Here is a 24,931-nt window from a genome sequence, read left to right as displayed (position 1 = left end):
ACACGATGGATCTACCCGCAGCAAATGCAATATCCGACCTCAGCCATGGCGAGTCCCTACCCCAGACCACGACCCGATCGAGTCCCGCATCTAAACGACGGCCTGAACCCACAACGTGCTGTCTCTGCATATCCCCATATCAGTATGATGAACCATCATCATGTTCTTACACATCCGCCTCCGCCGCCGTTAGGGCAACCCGCTCTGTTTGACGACCGAGTTTCTGTTGCAGTTCCTGGATTACAAAACATAGGTAACGGTAGCAGTAATCTGATGGGAAATAACGAGGAAGATAGCGAAATGATGGACAGCTTTTTCCAAGGAAACCCTATTGATTGGAACCTCGATGACATCGGTTTGGTCCCTATGATCGAACCGGTATTGCCCATTTCCCATGATTTATCTTCTCTCTTACACAATCCTGAACCCTGTACGGAAAACGTCAGCCAATATTTCGACCCACAACCTCCTTCGACATCATCTTCCAGTGATCAGATGATACCGAAATCTGAGTTTCAAGGTGCTAATCAGGTTGGGTTTTGTTGTTCTGACAACTCACTCTTTTCACAGTTAAGTTCCACAGTTCATACAACTGTTTTAATCTTGCTGTCTTTCGTTTGCAGCAAGAAAACATCAATGGAGGGTTCAACGTTAATGGCCATTACATGAAGAAATAAGCTCACGCTACATTTTCCTGGCGTCGATCGGCTTTCTTTCAAGACGGAGCACTGATTCACCGGTTATTGAAGTTTGTAAATTCAGCTTTTTGTAAGCAACCCACTGAAACTGACACCTTATGCATTTGATAAAACTAGACTTCCATATAAGAATAAGGGGTAATTCTAGGGAAATATACCAGATTAAAATATTTTTTCATAATAATATCCAAATTTAAAATTTAACTAATTAATATCTCAATTTGCAAATATTTTTCAAATTGATACCTAGATCAGATTATGTTAATTCTAGAAAAATACCTGAATTCTTGATTTTTTTTCCAAATATGTATCCAAATTATAAATTTAACATAAAAATACACAATTTATAACGTCTTTTCAAATTTATACCCAAATTTATAAATATTTTTCCAAATTGATAACCACATTTGTAAATGTCTCCCATGTTCGACCCGACTCGAGCCCGCACTCGGTCCAAATGTTTTGGGGTCGGGTCGACAAGATTTTTTTCGTGCCTAAATTACCAAGCTCGAAGCCCATCCTTATAGATCTCCGACTCGAATTAGATCTAGTTTGGGCCAGACCAGCCCGTATAATTTTGTTTTGTAAATGTATTTTTTTCATAAGATTTTTTTAAAGCAAAATTATACGGGCCGATCCGACCCAATCCAAATCCGAGATCAATAGAGACGGACTTCGGACTTATATAGATCCGAGTATTAATTAGCTAAATTTTAAATTTGGATATTATTATGGAAAAATATTTCAATTTGGGGTATTTTCCTGAAATTAACCCTAAGATTAAATTGTATTCTAGAAAATATATTTTTGTTATTAAATGGATGTCGTTTTAGCTAGTTTTAGATTTTCTAGATTGTTTTTACAAAAAATTACAATTTTATCGTTAATTAAAAATATCTAACTTACATTTCCTTAACAGTTGTGGAAAAAAAAAACTAAAACTTCGTTTATTTAGAAACTGATGGAGTATTAGTTTGGATTTATTGTAGTTCACATACAATTATTGTTGTAAGTTTCAATTTCCAATAATGTTAGAAGTTATTTCATTACCTTTCATTATAGCGGGTCCAATATTGATGATGATCATAATGTAATAACTATACTAAAGAAAATCACCAGCAGTTTTTGTTGTGATGCTGAAAAACATTCTGACTCTCTAAACCTTCAATGTTCTGATCGAAGTATCCACAAGTAACCTACTTGCCAAACATAACAAAAACAACCAAAGGAATAATAGGAGACCGAATATTGTATTTTTTTTTAAGTTTCGAAGCAATTCGTGCAATTTACTCATGCAGAAGCTAAATCACAAGTACAAAACAAAATGAAAATGGATTTCAAAATCAAATGAACGCACGCAAAAAAGGAGAAACAATTTTTATGGTTTGTTTCCTTACCCTTTGATCAATCAAAACTTCGAGATTTTACGAGCCTCCATTCCGGATCAAAGTTAGGCCTCGTGAATTCCTCGATTTTACGTGCGAGAACTCGAATTTGATGCGTACAACGTTGGAGAATCTGGTCGGAGGTGACGTGGCCATGGGAATTGGTTAAGAGGTTAACTTTCTGGGATGGTCGTAGAAACAGAAGTTGACAAACGAAAAGAACATGAAAATGCCGTTTTTTCTGCGGTGTGGAAGAAGTGGACGTTCAAAGCGACGTACGATGCCAACATGGGAGAAGAGGTCGTGGGTTTATATATAGGTTTGGACATGATGAATTTTATGATTTTTCTTAGATTTTTCTCAAGATATACTATAGATTTTTTATGATTATGATCTAAATATTATTTAAAAACGATTCTAAATTTAGCATACTCGAAATAAAACGATCCAATCTACGGTAACAGCACTACTAGTATTTTGGAGAAAATCGAACACCGCATTGAATTTTTGAATATATAGATTACTATAAGATATATTTTTTAATCCCGATATTCTTGGTCATGCAATGATTATTTCTTACTCTTGATTTTAATATTCGCCCACGTGAAAAGAGAAAATAACTCCAGATTTGATCTCGAAGAAGATAAATTTTGATTTTATTTATAATAGTAGGGAAAATTCCATATAAAAAAAAACGTACTCCCACGTCTACTCTCTGCGCAGCCACGTAATCATTCCTAAACCAATAAGAATATTACACGTGTACACATGTAAAAAGGTCAAACCCCGCCATGTTTACCCGGAACATTTACGTATTCCCTTTCCAGCCCTGTTCGCTCCACACGGACGCCATGATATTTCTCACAAGAACGGGAAAATTCCATATAAAAAAAAACGTACTCCCACGTCTACTCTCTGCGCAGCCACGTAATCATTCCTAAACCAATAAGAATATTACACGTGTACACATGTAAAAAGGTCAAACCCCGCCATGTTTACCCGGAACATTTACGTATTCCCTTTCCAGCCCTGTTCGCTCCACACGGACGCCATGATATTTCTCACAAGAACGAGAGTACTATCGTCATTTCGGTAATCAAGTATCTGAAATGACTCAAATACCCCTAAAATGCGTGTATTTTCGTGGCTTTAAGTTTAACACCACCTTTTGTTAAAGTTTGAATGGTAGTGGCTTTTATTTTGATTTTTTGGTTTTAGTTTTTGGTTTTTAGTTTTTAGTTTTTGGTTTTTGATTTTTGGATTTTATAAGTTTGTAAATCTAAAAAATTATAGCTTTTGGTTTTTAGTTGATTTTTTCCATAAAGTAGATTTTTTGATTGTTGGTTTTTTCAGTTTTTAAAATCTAAAAACTCCGAAAACCACCTCCCATTCAACATCTAAAAGTAAAAACATATCCGCGTCATCTTTTCCGTTTTTTTTTTTAAAACTTTTCTCGATACAAAAGAAATCTGTCTAGCACATTCATTTTAAATTACATTTTAGATGAAACTGCAACTAAATCTATAGATAAATAATTCAAATATGAATTATTTTTCTGATATATTTAATATTTAACTTTGTGTATTCCTCATGAACTATTGCTCTCGCATCGTGTGTATGTTATATATATATATATATATATATATATATATATATATATATAAAACAAATACAACTTTATAGAAACTTCTAAGATATAATGAGGCATGAGAAGGCTAAGTACAAAATATTTTTTGGTTAGCCGGATATTTTGGACCGAAATCTAGACTAATTCTGGAATCGAAAACAATACATGTGATTGAAATTACGCTATTCTTCTCAACTTGAGACCCGAATTCGAGACGAAATCGACGTTTTATATTTCTATTTCACCGGTTGAACTAAGTTCAAATACAAAATTTGTCATACCCATATATATATATATATTCATCATAACTTTAAACCAATCGTGTATTCCACAACATTTACAATAAAAGTATGCAAATATCTATGAACTTCTATTCTACTTAAGCTTTTCAGTTTTCTATCTATCTTCACACTGGATTGGCCTTTCTATCTTAGACGCATGGCACAACGTATTTGATGAGGAAGATGAAATACCTGTCTGAAAACATCATCTGCATCCGAAAGATCTAATCTTCGGAAAGATCAGACGGAATTAAAAGGGTTGAAGAAAGATATGGGCATAGGATTTTCTCCCAAAGAACGACAGAAAGTCTCAGAATTATGCATTAACCAGAAACCAGTGTCGGAAAATGACACACCTTCCATGAAATTCTTACTCAAGAACCCTAATTACACACCAGCAACAATACTCGTATGCACGAACCAAGTTCGATCTTCCATATTCACAGCAAAACACGATCACGGACACAAGCTTATACAATCAATTTATCTGGGAACTTGCAGGATTCGGAATTCACAGAGGATTCTTCGATCAATTATATAGCCTGTATACTTCCTATCTGTCGAGTGGATTCGAAGCGATCCAGATCGGGAAACGGAAACGAAGCAGTTGTGTTAAATCGAGAAGGAGAAGAGGTACGCACGGGAGAGGGATTGGATCTAGAATCGATCAGCCGACATGGAAAGCGCCGATGTCGCCGGTTCTGAGACAACCTGCGATCTCGTCGGCTATGGAGACGCAGGTGAAGATCCATCCACTCAGAGCAATCCACACCATCTTCGCCAGATACATCGCTATTCCCACCGGCATCGCCATCTTACCCTCGCTGCAGTCGCACCGAAATTATGATCTCTTTCTCTCTCTCTCTCTCTCTAGCGCAGTCGGTGAGCCGGAGAAGCCATTGGAGAAGAATCCTACCATGGTCAAGCTCCCTGAACAGGAGGAAGAAAAATCGATGGATGTTCGGTTCTCTGGACGCGCGGGGGTCTTCTGTCCAATCAGATATGGCCACGTGTTCACCGATTCACCAACCAGAGCGTCGGCGGGAGACATCAATCAATCGGTCAATAAATTCGAGGCTGAGAAATCATATATATATATATATATATTATACTTTTATATTTGAAAAAACACATCTTATAATGGAAAAGAAAATATTTCTTTCTTCATCCATATTTTACATTTTATATGTGTATATATATTTATATATGCCAGTCTGTAGATTTATTACTTTAGTGATGCGATTTATAAATATATACTTTTTTAGTTCTGAATGATTAAGAAAACATCTGGAGAAAATAATAGAATAAAATAAAATAAAATTGATGCGGATTTTCATAATCCGGTTTGGATCCGACCCGGATTTCAACCCGACCCGATATATTGCGTCCGTCCGTGAAATCTTTCCCGCTCCGCTCCCTTTTTTCAGTTTCGTTTGAAATTCGTTCCGTAGATCCAACGCCAAAAGGGGGAACAACGGTGAAATTCTCTCTCAATCGTCTCTCAGTTTCTCTCTCTAGAAAATGGCTCCGCCCTTTGTTTTCCCCCAAAATCTGCGGGGCTTGGAAGAAGAGCCGGAGAACAATCGTCTGTTCGTGCAGAACACCGCCGATGTGGCCTCCCTTCGCGCCTCCGAACTCGAGGAGTTCGTCAAAGGTGAAGCCCTCTCGTCTTTCTGTCACCATTTCTTGAGTCTATGTATGTATCTATTGCCTTAATTTTCTGTCTGGTTCCGGAGAAATTGACTGCCAATGCAACCCTTGAACTACTTCGCAAGTTCGTTCTGGGAGAGATTCCAAGTGTCTACTCGCTGGAGCTCGAGAGGAAAGCGTTGAATTGCGCATTTTAGGCAGTGGGCATTTGTGTTTTTAAGTGAAATTCAATTTTATGAAATCGATGAAGATTGGGAGAAACTTTCATATGGCTGCGTCAGGAAATATATTGAAGCCCAGTTGCATGTCTGGTTTCGTCAAATGGCGGTCCAAACTTCACGGATCTTCATTACAGTGTCAAATTTTGAAGCTAAAGCGTTCAAATGTATGCCGTTTGTTAATTCCCCTGCTGGGTCTTTGAATCTAATCTCCTTGAATTAGCTGCATACTTTTTGGGTTATATTGCATGAGACTGGAAGCAAATATTAGAGAAAAAACGAAATTGAAATGTATCCCCTCTAATAGTTATAGTTTAAGTTGTATAGTGCATTGGTGAATGGTAAAAAGAGAGACTGGAACATTAATTACTAGAAATTTTCATTGTCAACTACACTTGTGTTTTAATCAATGATGTTTTCTGTCTCTGATTTTATCTTCTCATGCAACAGGTGTGTCCTTTGATCTCTCTGATAGAGAGCTCTTCTGTGTCGAAGATCAAGATGTTTTTGATCGCGTCTACTCCTTGGTCCATGGCTTCTGCAATCTTTCTCCAGCTTGCAAGTGTAACATTGTGGAAAGTCTTCGGTCCAACCTAAGTGTTCTTCTTCCAAATGTCGATTCCATCTCTCGAGCTTCTCAAGATCAGGATGATGATGCTCCAATCCTTGATAGGATCACCTCATATCGTAATGCTTTGAAGATTTACACTTTTTTTCTCTTCACTATTGTTATGGCCGAAGAATCGAACAGCAGCTCAATCGACAGCACAAAGGTCCTCTCAGATTACAGCTTCATATCTGTTGCATGATTTATAGCTGTCTTTTTTCTTATTTCCATTTACCAAAGTCATATTATCGGTCAACAGGTCACGGCACGAGGGAGGAAAAAGCAAACCCTGCAGTCATGGAATTGGGAACCTCAGAGGGGTAGGATACTGAATGTAATTGCAAATTCGCTTGAGATCAACCTATCATTGCTCTTTGGATCATCTAACCTAGATGAAAACTACCTCGCTTTCATTGCCAAGTAAGTTCTGTGACCTATTGAATCTGTTTGGATTTTGCCTACTTAGCGTTTGTTCAATCTTGTAATGGGTAATTTTCTTTTGTTGTTGTAGAAACTCATTCTCTCTCTTCGAGAATGCCGCAGTCTTGAGAGACACAGAGGCAAAAGTTGCTTTGTGCCGTATCATAGGGGCGTGTGCCACAAAATACCATTACACTGTGCAATCATGCGCCTCAATTATGCACTTGATTCACAAATACGATTTTGCTGTAGCACACATTGCTGATGCCATTTCTAGAGCTGAAAGTAAGTATTCTGATGGTACCTTGGCTGTTTCTCTCGTCAGAGAGATTGGAAGGACAGACCCGAAAGCCTTTGTGAAAGATACAGTTGGAGCTGAGAATGTTGGACGTTTCTTGGTTGAGCTTGCTGATCGTTTGCCAAAGCTAATGTCAACAAATGTCGGAGTTTTGATACCTCATTTCGGCGGTGAATCATACAAGATAAGAAATGCTCTGGTTGGAGTTCTTGGAAAATTAGTTGCAAAAGCATTTAATGACACTGAGGGTGATGTGAGTTCTAAGTCCCTTCGTCTTCGAACTAAGCAAGCCATGTTGGAAATTTTGCTTGAACGATGTAGAGATGTTTCAGCCTATACACGAAGTCGTGTTCTTCAGGTATGGGCTGAACTATGTGAAGAGCATTCTGTCTCGATTGGCCTATGGAATGAAGTTGCATCAATTTCTGCTGGAAGACTGGAAGATAAGAGTGCGATTGTTAGAAAACATGCTTTGAACTTACTGATCACGATGTTGCAACATAACCCTTTTGGTCCACAACTCCGGATAGCATCATTTGAAGCAACCTTGAAGCAGTATAAAAGAAAACTGAATGAGCTTGAACCAAACATTTCCACTGATGAGACTTCAAAAGATGTACCATCAGATGGTGATTCTTGCAGTGGAGATGGTGAAGTCGATGACTTGCATCCTTCTGTGACCAATAAGATGCATCAAGATAGCCTAACTGACAGCTGTCAAGAAGAGAATGGTGACGAAATTAAGGAGAACGGTGAATCTGTTCCAGATATTGGAAACCTGGAGCAGACCAGGGCCTTGATTGCTTCCCTCGAGGCCGGGTTGAGTTTTTCAAAGTGCATGTCAGCTACTATGCCTATACTAGTTCAACTAATGGCATCTTCTTCTGCCAGTGACGTGGAGAACACTATTCTCTTGTTGATGAGGTGTAAGCAGTTTCAGATTGATGGCGCAGAAACCTCTCTCCGGAAAATGCTGCCTCTAGTATGGTTTCTTTTTTTCATGAGTATCATGAGCAAACATTTCTGAAGGCAATGTTTGCTTTTGCATAATGGAGAAAGAGCCCTTAATGTCTTTTGCATGACAAATTTTGTTTTCCCTCGTCTCTGCAGGCTTTTTCTCAGGATAAGTCGATCTATGAGGCAGTGGAGAATGCCTTCATTTCAATTTATATAAGTAAAAACCCAGTTGAAACGGCGAAACAGCTGGTGAATCTCGCTACAGATTCAAATATAGGGGATCTAGCAGCATTGGAATACGTTGTCAGTGCCTTGGTGTCAAAAGGTGATATATCTAGCAGCACTGTAAGTTCCTTCTCTAACTTCAGTAGATTAGGATTTTTTGAAGTTATGGAGTTCACATGCTCTTTAGATGTTTAGTTTTAACTATTCGAATAAACAACGACCAAAATCAATTCCCACATTCTTAAAAGAAAGGGGTTTTCGGAAGGAATGTAAAGAGCTAACAAAACTTTTGTCATCTTTCTTGTAGATTTCAAGTCTCTGGGACTTCTTTTGCTTTAACATTAATGGAACAACTGCGCAGCAAAGTCGTGGTGCTTTATCTATTCTTTGCATGGCTGCAAAATCTTCCTCTGGGATTCTTGGATCTCATATACAGGATATAATAGATATTGGATTTGGTCGTTGGGCCAAAGTGGAACCTCTGCTTGCTAGAACAGCATGCACTGCCATTCAGCGCCTTTCCCAAGAGGACAGAAAGAAGCTGTTACTCAGCACTGGTAGTCGAGTGTTTGGTATTCTTGAAAACTTGATAACTGGAAACTGGCTTCCAGAAAACATATGGTATGCTGCTGCAGATAAAGCCATAGGTGCCATATACATGATTCACCCAACTCCAGAAACTTTGGCTTCTAGTATTGCTAAAAAGTCCCTGAACATGGTATTTGGTGATTTCGGGCAAGATGAAACGCAGAATGATGCCGACAATAACAATGTTGATTTTCTGACAACAGTTCAAGCTGCCAAACTCAGTAGATTCTTGTTTGTCGTAAGTCACATCGCCATGAACCAATTGGTCTACATAGAATCCTGCATCCAGAAGATCAGAAAACAAAAGGCCAGAAAAGAAAAGGCAGCTGGTGATAATCAGAATGCAGATGACAACCTAGGACCTGCACAAGAGGTACCTTTTATGTTTCAGATAGTGCTGTTAAACCATCAGTGTCATCTCATGCAATATTGTCTCTGTTGAACAGAATAATAGTATAAATGCTGAGCTAGGACTTGCTGCATCTGAAGATGCGCTGCTTGATACACTCGCTGAAAGAACAGAGAGAGAAATTGTTTCTGCTGGTTCCCGGGAGAAGAATTTGATTGGGGACTGTGCAACTTTCCTCTCAAAGCTTTGTAGAAATTTTTCTCTGCTGCAAAAGGTGTGTTAACAGGTTTACCTGCATCTAAGTTGGTGCTTTTCCTTCCCATTCTGCTGCTCTCAGAAACATATTCTGTCCAATTATGATAAATAGAGTAATAATTTGCTTTCCACTCTTTCAGCATCCAGAACTACAAGCTTCTGCAATGCTTGCATTATGCAGGTTTATGATCATTGACGCTAACTTCTGGTTAGCCTCATGAATCTTTCCTCTCATATTCTCTTTAATCTTTATCCTGTTTGCTTTAACTATACGGAAACAGCTACTGAAGATTTAAACTCAATGTCTTTCAGTGAGTCCAACCTCCAGCTTCTCTTCACAGTTGTTGAAAATGCACCATCTGAAGTTGTCCGGTCAAATTGCACAGTATCCCTCGGAGATTTGGCAGTTCGTTTTCCAAATCTTTTAGAGCCTTGGACGGAAAATATGTATGGAAGGTTACGAGATGCTTCAGTTTCTGTCAGGAAGAATGCAGTCCTGGTCCTTTCGCATCTCATTTTGAACGATATGATGAAGGTATGTGTCCTCTGAATCTCTCTAAAATTTCCGTGGCTCTAGCTAGAGTCTCATTTTGATACTGTGATCTCAGGTAAAAGGCTATATCAACGAAATGGCCATATGTATAGAAGATGACGATGAAAGAATCTCCAGTCTTGCTAAACTGTTTTTTCATGAGTTGTCTAAGAAAGGTTAGTAGCAACACCAAACTTAAATGACAGAGAGTCACTTCGGTTTTTGTATCCAATGGACACTCACTAAACATCTTTTGCTCTGAACAAGCACAGGGTCCAACCCCATATACAATCTACTTCCTGACATACTCGGGCAATTATCCAACCGGGATTTGAAGAGGGAGTCCTTCCGTAACATTATGCAGTTCTTAATTGGTTCCATTAAGAAGGTATAGATCTATTGACAATGAAGTTTATTATTGTAGGCTTTGTCTTATCAGTATTATTCATCCATTTGTCATGTATTATCAACAATTCTCAGGACAAACAGATGGAGGCTTTGGTTGAAAAGCTTTGCAATAGGTTTTGCGGAGTCACAGGTATGCGCGTATCTTTTGGAGATCCATAATATATGGTATCTGTTTTAACATAAATATCTCAGTATGAAGTCACATCCCCATTTACAGATACAAAGCAGTGGGAATACATCTCATATTGTCTTTCGCTGCTGACATTCACGGAAAAGGGAATAAAAAAGCTCATTGAGTCCTTCAAGACTTACGGGCATGCCTTAGCAGAAGATTCAGTGATGGAAAACTTTAGAAGCATAATTAACAAGGTTAGATGATTCTTCTCCACATTATTGTTCATTTATTTTTCAAGTTGCGTCAGAGTTTCTCATATGGATTTGACCTGAACAACAGGGGAAGAAGTTTGCAAAACCGGAACTAAAAGCATGCATAGATGAATTTGAGGAGAAACTCAACAAGTTCCATGCGGAAAAGAAAGAGCAAGAAGAAACTGAAAGAAACGCCCAGATGCACAGAGAGAAAGCTGGTAATAAGATGGAAGGCGTAGCAATCTCAGGCAAAGTGAAAGAAGAAATTCCGGAATATGATGAAGGTGAAGGTTAGTTGTAAATTGCTCGAGACTTTGGCTAAGCATAATAGGGGTTAATTCGCATTCAACTGACGACAACCCTCAAAAAGTCTCAGACAAAATGAGCATCTTAACCTAACAGTGTTGGTGTCATTGGCAGATGTGTCAGAGAGCGAAGTTGCGGATCCATCCGAGGAAGAATCGGAGGAAGAGGCAGTGTCTGACTCTGAGCAACAAGTGACCAGCAGCCATCCTCCTTCAGAGAAACTCAAGACAAGGGGTAAATGGTCATTAAAGCTGGGTTTTTCTTCTTCTTTGGTGTGGCCAATGACTGGATCTATCTACAAGTCGCGCAAAGTTGGGTAACTAAGCAAAGATTGGTGATGTTTGTAGGTGGAGGGGCCAAAGCCAAGGGCCAAGAGAAGCAATCTGAAGTGAAAACAGTACGGAGTAGCCGTAGAAATCTCAGGCACAGGTCCTGAATAAGTTTGGACAAAGTGGGAGGGAATCTACTTGTTGTCATTAGATTATCCTTTTGTCTTTTACTAATCAATTCCACACTCTTTTCTCTACGCCATGAGCTTCTTAGTATTTGTATATTACATTGTTTGTGTCTCCACCTAACCTATTTTGTGTTGTAAATCTACTTCTCCAATTTGCTTCAACACTCTCCCTTTTTATCTGCTACATAAAAAGAATTTTTTAAAAATTGCTTAAAACGAAATAATAATTAATAATAATACAAACATTACAGTTTAATTTCTAAACTTGACATAGCAAACCGAATTCAAAATATAATATATGGTACACTTGCGAAAAAATGAACATATACTACACAACGGTCCAAGTTCACAAAGTGGTCTCACTTCTCATCATCTGTTAGGTGCCTTCGCCGCCGCCGCTATAACTCGTCACCCATTGTCGCCGTCTTCTCCGCCGCAATTCCCTGAAAAAGTAGGAAGTCTCTTCGCCTGAGAATCGATCATCGAACGGAAAACCCATTAATTGGAATTCTCCGGAAATGGCGTCTTCTCTATCACTTCGCCCCTCTTTCGCTTCTTCGTTCGTCGATCTCCCCGACCGCGTAAGCTCTCGCTTAGCCGTCTCGTCCATTTTCTCTACATTTTCTTCGAATTTCTTTCTTTACAAGATGAAGAATGATCCTTTATACCGGTTCTTACTGGTTTGGTGATCCGTTGCTTGTTGAATAATCTCCGCCTCTTGATTTCTGATTCTATCTGGTGTTTGGCTGAAGGGTTTGTTCAGTAAGAACCCTCCGAACAATACAGCGGTTGTAAATGTTGGAATTTGGGAGAAACAGCTGTCGAATCGGAACCGGTTCAAGTTGAATTGCGTTATGGAGAAAAGGGTCGATGAGCAAGCTTCCCCTATTGTTACCAGTTCTTCGGAATGCTTGGCCGGTTCGTAGAGTCGGTTTCTTTGATAAGTAATGTCTTGGAATCGTTCGTTTTGGTGATCATATATAGCTCTCTGTGTTGATTTTGTGTTCCAGGGCTCGAAATTAAGGAGCCTAGTGTCTCTACATTGCTCGTGAACTTGGAGAATAAGTTTGATCCATTTGATGCTATGAGTACACCTCTTTACCAGACGGCTACTTTTAAGCAGGTAGCGATTAACTGCATTGTCAAAATCTTATCTTCCTTGAATGCCAAACCAGGAGATATCCATATCATCATTGAATGGATCATGAATCGGTGTCTGTTCATGTTTATTTGCAGCCTTCGGCTATCGAGAATGGGCCTTATGATTATACAAGAAGTGGAAATCCAACAAGGGATGCATTGGAAAGGTATTGTTACTTCTCCGTAAGACTATCTGATTATTCCTTCCTTGGACTTAGATGTATATTTTAATGAGTACAAGTAACGAATCTTTTACTTCGTGGTTTGTCAGTCTCCTGGCGAAGCTTGACAAGGCGGATCGAGCATTTTGCTTTACTAGTGGAATGGCTGCTTTATCTGCTGTTTCACACCTTGTTGGAACCGGTAATTGTTTTATCCAAACTCTCTCAGAGTGGTAATATATAAGCATTGAATTTTCGGACAAACTTTGCCAGTTTCTGTTGACCACAGCTTTCTTTCTTCTCTGGAAATTCTTTAGATCCCCTCGAGATGCCTTCATGTGGTTTTCCCTTCTGTATTCCGTTTGTTTTTTGTATGTTGCCAATGAAACCTGGTGGTCCTGTACTTCATTCTTTCGTTAAATATGTGTCCACAGGTGAAGAAATTGTTGCTGGAGATGATGTATATGGTGGTTCAGACAGATTACTTTCCCAAGTAGTTCCAAGATCTGGTGTTGTGGTTAAGTTAGTATTACCTGTTGTCCAATTTCTATAATAATCGGCTCTCGTTGTATTTAGAATACTGATAATCTTTTCGATATCTTGCAGACGAGTGAACACATGTGACTTAGATGAAGTGGCTGCTGCTATTGGTCCCCAGACAAAGCTTGTTTGGCTCGAGAGTCCCACCAACCCCAGACAACAAATTTGTGATATAAGAGTTATTCTCCGAACTTTCCCTTCAAAGTCCGAAGCTTCATCCTCAGGAGAATTCCTAGGATTCTTGATGCCAATTCATTTAATCTTATTTTTTTGTTGTCTTTATAGAAAATAGCAGAAATGGCCCATGCTCATGGTGCTCTTGTGTTGGTGGACAACAGCATTATGTCACCGGTGCTATCTCGGCCATTAGAACTTGGAGCAGGTGCGTTTGCTGCGAGCCAGAGTTTTAAATGGCATCAGATTTGTATCAACTTCACTCTCTCATGTTTTGATTGTCTTTCTGTCTTTCTAGACATTGTTATGCATTCAGCTACCAAATTCATAGCCGGCCACAGCGATGTGATGGCGGGCGTGCTTGCTGTAAAAGGAGAAAAGTTTGTTGTTTCTACCCTATTCATTTCTCTGATTCTATATATGATTATATCACAGTTGTTTTCTGGGTACGTTTTCATACACAAGGTTATTAATGTTGTTAAATTTTCCAGGCTTGCAAAGGAGTTGTATTTCCTCCAAAATGCAGAAGGTTCTGGATTAGCTCCTTTTGACTGCTGGCTTTGCTTACGAGGAATCAAGACGATGGCTTTACGTATAGAAAAGCAACAGGTTTGACCTTTATATTCACCTTTGAACACAAATGTTGGCAGGAATCTAAGTTTTTGTGTAATAGATTTGATTTCTGTCTGATTCGTTTTGTTGGCTATCTTACTTGGTATGGAAATATCTTCAGGAAAATGCACGCAGGATTGCTGAGTACTTATCTTCGCATCCTAGAGTCAAGAAAGTCTACTATGCTGGTCTACCCAATCATCCTGGTCATGATCTTCATTTTTCTCAGGTTTGAAACTAGCCGAAGAACTTTGCCGAGCTATATAAATAATACAAGCTCTTTACATAGTAGGGCATGGCTTTCAAACTACTGCAGGCAAAGGGTGCAGGATCGGTTTTTAGCTTTTTGACGGGTTCAGTCGCTCTGTCTAAGCATGTCGTAGAAACCACCAAGTATTTCAGCATTGCTGTCAGCTTTGGTTAGTCATTACATCTTCTCAAAGCATACCCGTAAATTCTAATCTTTGCAATAACCATTGAACTATGGCTTCCTGTCTGCAACTCAGAAATAATCATGCGTCGTGGTGTTTTTTTTTGCTGGCAGGAAGTGTCAAGTCCCTTATAAGCATGCCGTGTTTCATGTCCCATGCAAGTATACCAGCGGCTGTTCGTGAGGCCAGGGGATTAACGGAAGATCTTGTTCGTATATCTGCGGGTATTGAAGATGCCGATGACCTGATCTCTGATCTTGATATCGCCTTTAAGACAGGTCCTCTGTGAAACCCTAATCATCATTGTTTGTTTAAGTGCTTCAAAAACTATAAATTTCATATTTTAGTTTAGTTTATCACATTGTTCTTGGAGTTCTGTATTTTATGTTTCTATGCCAAAAACTTGAGTAACCGAAGTTCATAATAAAGCAGAGAGCACTGAAGTTGTTGTTTAAGGTATTTATTAAAAAAAGCACCCTCCCATTAAAAATGACGTAAAGAACATTAACTATAAAAACTACATATTACATATTTCTTCAATATTCATTCATGTATCGTTGTTGTCTTGTTCCTCTGCGTTACCATTCTCAGCATTCGCGTTGTCCTCCCATGCAACGTCATGCCTCTTTCCGTCTGTGTTTGCATTCCCCGTTTCCATGGACACAGTTATGAACTTCCACCCTATACAAGAACAAGTACCAAAAAGAAAAGAAAATTTATCAATGTTGCTTTTTTTTTTTTTTGCGTATGTAAGAAAATTTATCTGCTTGTTTCGTTGTGCCCTTCTATTTTAGATGATTTCACCGCCTCATTAGAGGAGGTAGGGGAAGGGTTATCGTGATTTGTCATAAGACTCACCACTGGCCTCTTGTTGTTCTTGCTGTCCTTGGCTGTTATGGGCGGCATGATCTTGCGGTTGTGGCTGAGGTTGCTGGTCTTGATTTGGGTTAGGCCCATTAAGATGCCATCGCTTTGGTTCAGATTGCGTCTGGTAAGGAATCACTCCATTTTGATGCGGTTCTTGGTGACTGAATCTTGCAACAGATTTTGTTTGGTTGGGGTTAACTTCATCGAATAACTGTTTTGGTGCTCGTTGGAGTCTATAATCCATTACACGTCTCTGCTGCTGCATCTGGATTTGAGGTGGTCGTGAAATGGATCTAACTCTTCTGTGCAGTGCCTCGGGTGGCAATTGATGCAAGCCTCTTCCATTCTGCTGCCCCCAATGAACAGCAGGGGCGAAAGGGTGCCCAGACATTGCAGTTGGTGCAGCATTCGGGACGCTACCATTAGTATCTACGAGCAAAAACATCGGAAAAAAAACAGTGTTATAGCCAAAAGCTTCAGGAATAGGTATTGAATGATGAGAAACAGAGAAAAGTCAGAGAATTTCTTTGCGAGGAAGATTACCAAGAGAAGGTATCTGAGGTTGATGAAGAACCTGAGTTTGCTGCTGATGATAATGAGATTGCGTCTGCGTTTCCAACTGCTGAAGAATTTGCTGTTGTGGTTGCGGTTGCTGTTGCACTTGCACTTGCACTTGTACTTGCTCTTTTCGCCCCTGCCCCCAATGAACAGCAGGGGCGAAAGGGTGCCCAGACATTGCAGTTGGTGCAGCATTCGGGACGCTACCATTAGTATCTACGAGCAAAAACATCGGAAAAAAACAGAGTAGTGTTATAGCCAAAAGCTTCAGGAATAAGTATTGAATGGTGAGAAACAGAGAAAAAGTCAGAGAATTTCCTTGCGAGGAAGATTACCAAGAGAAGGCATCTGAGGTTGATGAAGAACCTGAGTTTGCTGCTGATGATAATGAGATTGCGTCTGCGTTTGCAACCGCTGAAGAATTTGCTGTTGCTGTTGATTTAGCACTTGCTCCTGCGTTTGCAACCACTGAAGAATTAGCTGCGGTTGCGGTTGCGGTTGCAGTTGCAGTTGCACTTGCTCCTGCTCTTGGTCTTGGCCTGTGAAGAATGGAGAAGAGGATAAACAGAGAAAACATTCATAACGTGTTCTTCACGAAATCAAATCCAGAACCCGAAACTTTGGATTCATACATTGTCAAAAGAGATTCTCTGGGCATCAAAAGAGAAAAAGACAGCATCTTTTATGTCTTTTTTTCCACACCATATTTACCAGATATTGCGGCATCGTGATTCGGCCTCTCGAGCATTCCCGTCTCTCGCATCAATTCCTGTTGTCTCTCCAATTGATCATTGAACCTGTTTACCACAGACACGAGCCTCCTTCGTATACAGTACGACCTGAAAAATTCCTGATTTTCGTCTTCCAGTCGCCTCCACACTACACCGGTCGTGAAATTACTTTTAGGGTTTTGTCAGGAAGAAAAAACATCAAAAGAAAATTCACGAGATCCAAGGTTATTACAGCGTCTGACGACCACGGATTCGATCCCGAAGTTGCTCTGTATATGCTGCTCTGTTTCTTCTAAGCTCATGCATCTCTGAATACACAGCTCGATGTGTTCCTTAACCTGGAACATCAACATAAAGGAAATAAAAACCCACGATTCAAGCACCCATGATTTACATATATGGCGGATAATCTCACGAAATAGGACAGCTCGTCTGCAGTTATGAAGCCGCCATGAGCATTGGGATTGTGACCGCCGTCGTTCATGATGTAACTTGTTCAAGAGAACTTTTTTAGTGATGAACAAACTTTCTCGAAAAAATTTACTGAGAAATTCTTCACTTTGAGAGGAATAAGCAGGAGCTATGAAACTTTTATTAATAACGGAGTCCAAGATGGAACAGGAATAGTTGCGAATCATTGTATCAGTGGGAGTGAGGGTAGATTTAATATCATTGGATCTCAAAATCAATGTAGATATAAATGAATCAAATTTCTATAAATGTATAAAATATAAAGAATTTATATAATAAAAAAAATTAATGATTTTAGAATGCGTGTAGTTTAGAATTTGAGTTTTAATTTAACTTAAAGACATAACAAACAAACGAACAGATAAAGCCAACAATGTTGATAAAATCGCAAGTCTTTTTCTACGAACGAATAACTGAAAGAGAGGGAAAATAGTTAAAAACCAAGGAAGAGCAAGAGAGACGAATCAGTAGTTCTTTTATAATTGAAAACAAAATTGGAATTAAGATACATACTTCACCGTGTAAGATTTTTACATATAAACACCGGAGGACCCATCATCATTTATCTCTGCATCATCATCATTACCATACCATCAAACCCTAAAAGAATCTACAAAATCTCTAGAAACTACGGACTGAAACTTCTGAAGAAACCCTGGAGAGAGAGAGAGAGACGGTAGAGATCAGACCACGGTTGTGATACCATTGAATCTAGGACGTGTTCGATCTGCTGCTGCTGCTGGAGATAAGCCCTCTTCCATTGCCTTCCTCTTGTTGTTATTCATCAATGGCTCTTGCTGCTGTTCCAGTCCTTGTAAGAGACACAGCGTTTCCTGATCCGTAGAATCCTCTCCGGTGCCTGGTTTCGTAGGGTTTTTGTCTTTCGGGTTCTTCTCAATCCCCTCTTGATCCTGGTTCTGGTTCTTTGACTTGGCTTTCATCATATGGGGTTTCAGCTTGTTAAGATCTGCCAACCTCACTGGCTTCAAGAAAAACTCCTCAGCTCCTTCTTCCAGACATCTGAAACAAAATTTAGACCAAAACATGGATGAACACCCATCCATGTCTGCAGATTCATCCAAGGCTTAAATCCCTATTTCCAATGGCTTAAATCCTACTAAAGACCCCAGCTTTATCTTCAGAACCACAAAGTGACAATACCCAGTTGCCAGTTCATCCTCCATAAGACTGAAACTTCGTTCCTCTATGGGATAAGTTCTTAAACATGTAGGGAATCTATCGCGTTTACCTGGTGATTCTTGAAGGAACATTCTCAGATGACATTATTACTACTGGTACGTTTTTGAAAGCAGATGATTCCTGCAGATTCAGAAAAAACTTTCTATAACACTTTCCACGAAATTTCAGCGAGTAGGATAATCTTCCAAAGAGATTTGGATTGACATTCTGAGCAGCAATTTCCCGGTAATGGAACCAAATGCCGAGAAAAATAACAAATCGGATCAAATAAAGAGGAAGAAACACGAACACATACCTTGATTTTCTTGAGCAAATCATAGCCTGTCATGCCAGGCATACAGTAATCGGTAATGATAAGATTCACTTCCACTTCCTGTCCAAACAACAACAACCAAAAAATTTGAAATTTGTAAATCCGAAACAGAGAAAGATGAAGAAATCAAAACCTCAGTGAGTTCGAACAAGGAGAACGAAGTAAACCTGATGATTTTTGGGAGATGAAGAGGGCGTTTTCGTGTCATTGTTGTCCCCTCCTTCTCTCAAACCCAGAAACTCGAGAGCCTTGGTGCCTGAATCAACAGTGGTCACTGCAAAGACAAGAACAAAGCCTTAGATCTTCCTCGAATGTTTCCAGCTCTTCTTTTCCCTGTTTGGTAGCCGAGAAAATCTCCGCCTCACCTTGGTACGACGACTTCTGCAGCAATCTCTCAATCAGCTTCCGATCAAAAAGACTGTCATCAACGGCCAATACATGGAACTGCGATTCTGCTGCCATACCCATTACCATTTTTTTAAATGCTTCGGATCCGATCACAAATCGACAAACCCAGATGCAAAGTTTCCGACTTTTTCCCCTCTTTCCCCGGAAAATCCCCTTTTCTTTTCCTTGGGATTGTTTCCGTTTCAGTTTCTTTCTTCCAAACCTCGTCGCTGAAATTAGAGTGAGAGGAAGATTAAAGGGTTTGCATCAAACAAGATGCGGTTATATCTCCCCCCAAATTCTGCAAAGGGGGTGAGGAAAACACTGTATTTGATCTTAGCTTTGAGTTACGAAGAAAGCAAGAAAGAGAGACATTTTTATTCAGGAGACAGCCAAGAAAAAGTATATTTAAAAAAAAAAGTCTGAAAATGAATAAAGTAATCGAAACAAATCTGTATGAGGATCTTTTAGGATCAGATAAGAGGTGGCCATTGCTTATATACACCACCATCACCACTTGCATTCCACAGATATAATATAATATATATATATATATATGTGTGTGTATGTATGTATGTATGATTATTATGAGACTATGTATGATAGAGATTAGAGACGAATATTTCTGGAGAAATGAATATCTTTCACTGCAAAGTCATTTAGAGTTTTGTTAACCTTTGGTTACGTTATTTTACAACTGACTTTCTTTCGTCATGATTTCTTAAATCTCTGTTATGAATTAAACGGGGCCCGCCTAAATCTGGAGAGATATATGTGACGTCAGCAAATATGCCACTTTAATTTATATAATATGGTTTTTTTATATGGAAAGACTAACGTGAAAAAAGAGTGGCACTTACCGTATCTTGAGCAGCTGAGAGCTGTGGTAGTGGCAAACGACATGGCAATTTTCTTCCCAAGATTTGCTTCCCATTGTCATGGTCATCATCATCATCATCATGCATGTACGTGTACAAGTTAGTGGCCGACGTGTCATGAACATACCATACACACAATCAAAACTCATCATACTCTCTGATCGACCTGGTGGGTTTCACTTCATATTGTCCCTTTCACATTCACCTTTCTTTTTTAAATATATATTTTTTGTGATATAAAATCGCCTACGTTCATTTAATCCAAAGATTTAGTCTCTCATATCATATATAGTAAATCCACTTCCATAAAAAAAAAATGTATATGAGGATTCCACGAATCTGATCAAATACTATATGATATGAAAGTATATATGAAGGCAATAACAAGAGACAGATGATGGAATATTGATTTGAGTGGTCATAAAATGCGATCCACGTTGTCGGAATCAGACATGCAATTGAACAGTTGAATGGATTTCGAACGGATTTTGTCTGTCCAAAAATTTAAATGATTGTAATCAATCCGTGTCTTTGGAGGCCCCCCCTCCCCTGCGACACCCTTCATCATCACTTCTTTTTGACCCTACTGTTGTTACACTTGGAATCTTTATATACACACATATTACATATACATACACACGTTATGAAACCCTAAAACCGTACATACAATTACAATCGTTAGATCTTGTCTCATTTCCCTGTCCTCTTGCAGAATCCCCTGTGCCACAGTTCGTGGTTTGAAGCTTGACATAAAATTATGTATAAATAAATGCTCAGAAAAAAAAACACACACACACACATTTTGTGAAAAATGCATTAGTTAGCATATTAATATAAACTATAAAAAATACATACTCATGAGATTTTTGTTACATATAATAAATGGAAACTGTAACCCAAATTTTTTTAATAAAAAAATCAATGCTAAAGCTACATGGCATGTATGATGTATATCATATATGTGCATGGTATTCGTGTGAGTTTTCTTTTGGGTTGTAGCAATTAATGATGAAAGATCAATATACATTCTTCATAAACGTGGGATATATACAAATGTGAACGGGAACGAAATATATAGAGGATGCATCATAATGATATGCGAATCAGACCACATGCAATGCTATAGAAGTTCAGGTCGACGCGTCAGTACAGCGCCACGTGGACATCTCGACATACATACACATATACACACATCTATATATATGTGTGTGTGTATATATATGATGGTGACAAGCAGTCAGGCACCATGGTTTGGCAAATTAAACATTGGCCCCACTCTCTTTCCCCCGTCTTCGGGCTTTTTTGGCTCTCTTTGTTTTGTGCTATTCTCCCTTTCTTCTCAACAGTAAAAAAACAATTATTAACGACTAAGAAATTGAAATATTATTTAATTATAAGTCGTGATAATTTTTACTAAAGAACTAATAATTGCAAAAATGAATCAAAAGAAATAATATTTCATAGATAATAAGAGAATATCTAGAGAGGAAAAAAAAATACCACATTTACTTGATAGATATCAGAAAAAAACTTAGTTAATATACAATAACGAGAGAGATATCAATAATAACCATTATTCTCTAAATTAATTGATTTATGTACGTAAATGATTTATACACACGTAATATTACTTAGCTACTCAATGAAGAAGAAGAGAGATATAACAAATTAATAAATCGGGAAAATATAAATCATAAATACTCGTATTTAACAGATATAAACGACCAAACACTACTGATATGTGCTTGTTTTTCTTCTTATTGTTTTTTTTAAATTATTATTCACTTATAATTTCAGAATTTGACTTAGAGAGGCTGAGGAGGGTTGATATCAATCAGATTCAGCGAATATTTATTATTTGACTTTTCATTTTAAAAAACGATTTGTATTTTCTTTAATAAGATTAAATTCTGTACGCACAAGTCAATGTCATGAAGATCGGCAATCCTAAAGTGATGTTGGCATGTGACATTTCATATATGGGAGGAGATACGGTCGATCGTATCTTATGGCTCGATCTTCCGCTTACTTAAAAAAATTCAAAAAATTTAAAGTCAATATATACACTTGTACATATATAATATATATGTATATAATTGCAACAAAGATACGCATATAAAGATCACACAAAAAAAAAATTGATGAGACTCGACTTGATCAATGTTGTACTGAATGATACTGTTAGAACTTAGAAGGTTATCAATATAACAATTTAAATTCCGATACATGTTATTAGCATATATGGATATATTTATAAATATATCTATTAAGATATCCATATTCTCTTTATTAAAATATAATTTTATTTTAAAAAACTATCCTATATATTTACACAAGCATTTAAATATATGGTAGAAATTTGTTATTTTATTTCATCAACAATTTTTTGAAATGTAATAAAAACATATATGGTCAACGAAAACAAATGGTTTTAAGTCAAGTCATCATTAAAATTTAAAAAGACTTCGGGGTTTCCAAGTCGCCGTTGAAAATGTTGTTTTTTTCTACAATGTAAATGTATTGGTTTTATTGGAAAATGTACTGCTGATTGCTGAACGATATTTTTTCATTGATAACAAATTAATAACTATATTTAAAATAAACAATACAAAAAATATTTTCTTTTAAACAGCCATATATTAATTTATTAACTTGTAGACGTATTTTTAAGTAAGATTGAAAAATGCGTATAGTTCGAAAAAATGACATCCCGTAAATTTAAATTATCTATTTCATAAGAATTATTTTTATATATAATCTAAAAAAACGTATCAAATTAATTATATTCTAAAGTAGTATATATAATTAGAAAATAAGTGGAAAACATAAAACATGCATTTTATTTTAAATTGGAATACATGAAACATGTTATGTGTTCTGAAGGACATGTTATTTATTTTGCAAAATTGATAAAATCAGGGCGTGCCACTGTTAGGTATACCCAACCATATATATATACATACCATTGTGTATATATACACACGTATATGTGAGAGTATGCATCCACCATACAATAATATATTATTATATTAATAACAATAATATAAAACGACCGAGCTTGTGGCATGAATACACTGAACCCAAATTTAGCTATTAATTAAAAAGATACGGCCGTACATTGAGAATATTAACACTTATACGTGTGTGTATATATATGTATAGCCTTTACATGTTCCCCCTTCTTTTTCCTTGAGGTAAAGTTCAAACGTCTCACCACATTATTCTAATTGTAATATGATATAAAAAGACAAACTGAAAATATATAAATAATTAAAAAACACTCATGTACAATAGCGGTCCCAAAAATTACAATAAATGGGGTCAATAATTTCATTATAGGGCAACGGCATTTGTTACGGGGACATTTAATAATTTATTTAAAATTTTACTAAAAGTTATAAAGAAATTAATTCATTTTAATTACGGGGCCATGTGACCAAAAGCTCATAATATTTTTCAAAACAATATGCAAATTACGTAGACCGTATTGTTTTTAAATTCATTATAAATCCAAGTAATAAACAATCCTGATTATAATACAAATTGTGTTTCGATGTCGCTTATGCTGATGCCTCGAACAACACGAAATTTTCCTATACATAACATAGGTTCTTATGGATGCACGTAAACCGGACCGGACCGGACCGACCATTGTTTATAACGTTAGAGATGTATCCGAAATTCGAGGACAACTGACAGAACAAAAATAATTAAAAATAAATACAATAAATAACGGGAAATTTTATGTATGCTATGGTAGCTAATTTTGTAGGGATCGATGCAATTGACTGAAGAAATTTCCACAATAGGAATATATATGATTTGGATTATATGGGGGGAAATCGAATGATAATTTCAAGAGATTTTAACAAATCCTCGAGATATTTAAACTAAATCTTTATATTCCATTTATCAAGTTGCATATTTTTGTGTGAAAAAAGATTATACTTTAGATCACATAATTAATTAATTAATTAGTAGTTATAAACAGTTGCTCCATTGCTGTTTGTCAAATATATATATATATATATGATATAGTTGGTTGTGTATTTAGTTTTATAATTCAAACATGCGATAATCGTGACCATGGTACATTAATTAGACATAAATGAAATTTATGTTTCGTATTTTTTTTTGGCGTCGAGGGTTGTGCTAATAATACATAGAATCATTACACGATTAGTCTTTGATCTATAAATAAATGAATAAACCTGAAACGTAAAATGCTATTGAATCATTACATAATTAGTTTTTATAAATCTACAATAAATTAATAAACACGAAACGTAAAATGCCCTTACAAGGGTTTTTAGGGAACATTCAAATTCTATATTTGTCCTTCCGATGGAACACGGGGTCACGGTCTTTGATATGTTGCAACTAACGCTATTATTATGTGTCGTATGTTACGCACGTATCATATATATAATATGAATTATGTAATATACATGGCGCACGTATTGGAATCTTTATATCTCAAATACGACAGATAAAATTAGCTTCACAACTGTATTTTTGTGATATTGTATGCATTCATAAAATTCAAAATACATTAAACTTTAATTTTAAAATAAGTGGTTAGATATGATTCCATGTTGATTTTTATGAAGTAATTCAAATAATGCCACACCGTATAAAAAATTAAAAATGATTGGTGACATACTAAATTAATAGTATGATATGATAACACTGATTTTCACTTCAGCGTGTGATTTGCTTGCTTCCGTGCTATTGGGCTTTGAGTTGAGACATTTGTTAGGCCCAATTAGATTGGGCCTTTTCTAAAATAATGGGCTTTAATGCGCTTTTTTTTTTTTTTTTTTTTTTTTCGGTTTTTT

At 37.3% G+C, this 24,931-nt stretch overlaps 6 protein-coding genes across 10 annotated transcripts; 3 read left to right on the top strand and 3 right to left on the bottom strand.

Annotated features, from left to right (window-relative positions):
• Positions 1 to 13: 13 nt before the first annotated feature.
• Positions 14 to 781, top strand: LOC104824414. Its single transcript, XM_010556483.2, has 2 exons — positions 14 to 531; positions 624 to 781. Exons 1-2 carry the CDS (start codon positions 25 to 27, stop codon positions 675 to 677), a joined length of 561 nt encoding a protein of 186 aa, XP_010554785.1. The 5' UTR covers positions 14 to 24; the 3' UTR covers positions 678 to 781.
• A 3,469-nt stretch (positions 782 to 4,250) lies between these two features.
• On the bottom strand, positions 4,251 to 5,058 carry LOC104824413. Its single transcript, XM_010556482.2, has one exon. The coding sequence runs from the start codon at positions 4,803 to 4,805 to the stop codon at positions 4,659 to 4,661; it is 147 nt and encodes a 48-aa protein (XP_010554784.1). The 5' UTR covers positions 4,806 to 5,058; the 3' UTR covers positions 4,251 to 4,658.
• A 358-nt stretch (positions 5,059 to 5,416) lies between these two features.
• LOC104824412 (condensin complex subunit 1) lies at positions 5,417 to 11,792 on the top strand. 3 transcript variants are annotated; one of them, XM_010556480.2, is made up of 16 exons: positions 5,417 to 5,645; positions 6,310 to 6,632; positions 6,726 to 6,886; positions 6,978 to 8,166; positions 8,295 to 8,486; positions 8,674 to 9,327; positions 9,401 to 9,577; positions 9,699 to 9,766; positions 9,871 to 10,093; positions 10,167 to 10,266; positions 10,363 to 10,478; positions 10,571 to 10,628; positions 10,716 to 10,867; positions 10,953 to 11,151; positions 11,288 to 11,407; positions 11,521 to 11,792. In XM_010556480.2, exons 1-16 carry the CDS (start codon positions 5,513 to 5,515, stop codon positions 11,607 to 11,609), a joined length of 3,954 nt encoding a protein of 1,317 aa, XP_010554782.1. In that variant the 5' UTR covers positions 5,417 to 5,512; the 3' UTR covers positions 11,610 to 11,792. The 3 variants fall into 3 exon arrangements, with proteins under 3 accessions (XP_010554782.1, XP_010554781.1, XP_010554783.1); XM_010556479.2 differs by having other exon boundaries at positions 10,953 to 11,157; XM_010556481.1 differs by lacking the exon at positions 5,417 to 5,645 and adding an exon at positions 5,767 to 6,026 and having other exon boundaries at positions 10,953 to 11,157.
• A 168-nt stretch (positions 11,793 to 11,960) lies between these two features.
• LOC104824410 (cystathionine beta-lyase, chloroplastic) lies at positions 11,961 to 16,802 on the top strand. 2 transcript variants are annotated; one of them, XM_010556477.2, is made up of 14 exons: positions 11,961 to 12,211; positions 12,383 to 12,548; positions 12,641 to 12,753; positions 12,867 to 12,937; positions 13,042 to 13,133; positions 13,366 to 13,453; positions 13,538 to 13,649; positions 13,757 to 13,853; positions 13,944 to 14,025; positions 14,137 to 14,254; positions 14,379 to 14,486; positions 14,574 to 14,676; positions 14,802 to 15,679; positions 15,866 to 16,802. In XM_010556477.2, the coding sequence occupies exons 1-13, from the start codon at positions 12,149 to 12,151 to the stop codon at positions 14,975 to 14,977; spliced, it is 1,389 nt and encodes a 462-aa protein (XP_010554779.1). In that variant the 5' UTR covers positions 11,961 to 12,148; the 3' UTR covers positions 14,978 to 15,679; positions 15,866 to 16,802. The 2 variants fall into 2 exon arrangements, with proteins under 2 accessions (XP_010554779.1, XP_010554780.1); XM_010556478.2 differs by having other exon boundaries at positions 11,962 to 12,211; positions 12,394 to 12,548.
• On the bottom strand, positions 16,399 to 17,500 carry LOC104824603 (zinc finger protein 853-like). Of its 2 annotated transcripts, XM_019203804.1 has the most exons (4): positions 17,260 to 17,500; positions 17,077 to 17,182; positions 16,825 to 16,992; positions 16,399 to 16,652 (listed from the first exon to the last, which is right to left on the bottom strand). In XM_019203804.1, exons 1-4 carry the CDS (start codon positions 17,326 to 17,328, stop codon positions 16,420 to 16,422), a joined length of 576 nt encoding a protein of 191 aa, XP_019059349.1. In that variant the 5' UTR covers positions 17,329 to 17,500; the 3' UTR covers positions 16,399 to 16,419. The 2 variants fall into 2 exon arrangements, with proteins under 2 accessions (XP_019059349.1, XP_019059348.1); XM_019203803.1 differs by having other exon boundaries at positions 17,077 to 17,498.
• A 270-nt stretch (positions 17,501 to 17,770) lies between these two features.
• On the bottom strand, positions 17,771 to 19,684 carry LOC104824409 (two-component response regulator ARR9-like). The gene is made up of 5 exons (XM_010556476.1): positions 19,194 to 19,684; positions 18,996 to 19,102; positions 18,811 to 18,888; positions 18,565 to 18,635; positions 17,771 to 18,335 (listed from the first exon to the last, which is right to left on the bottom strand). Exons 1-5 carry the CDS (start codon positions 19,300 to 19,302, stop codon positions 17,999 to 18,001), a joined length of 702 nt encoding a protein of 233 aa, XP_010554778.1. The 5' UTR covers positions 19,303 to 19,684; the 3' UTR covers positions 17,771 to 17,998.
• Positions 19,685 to 24,931: the final 5,247 nt, after the last annotated feature.

Source organism: Tarenaya hassleriana, unplaced genomic scaffold (genome assembly GCF_000463585.1).
Source record: "Tarenaya hassleriana unplaced genomic scaffold, ASM46358v1 Cleome4, whole genome shotgun sequence".
Lineage (NCBI taxonomy): Eukaryota > Viridiplantae > Streptophyta > Magnoliopsida > Brassicales > Cleomaceae > Tarenaya > Tarenaya hassleriana.
Note: the sequence above shows the minus strand (reverse complement) of the source record. Positions and strands in the feature narration are given on the sequence as shown.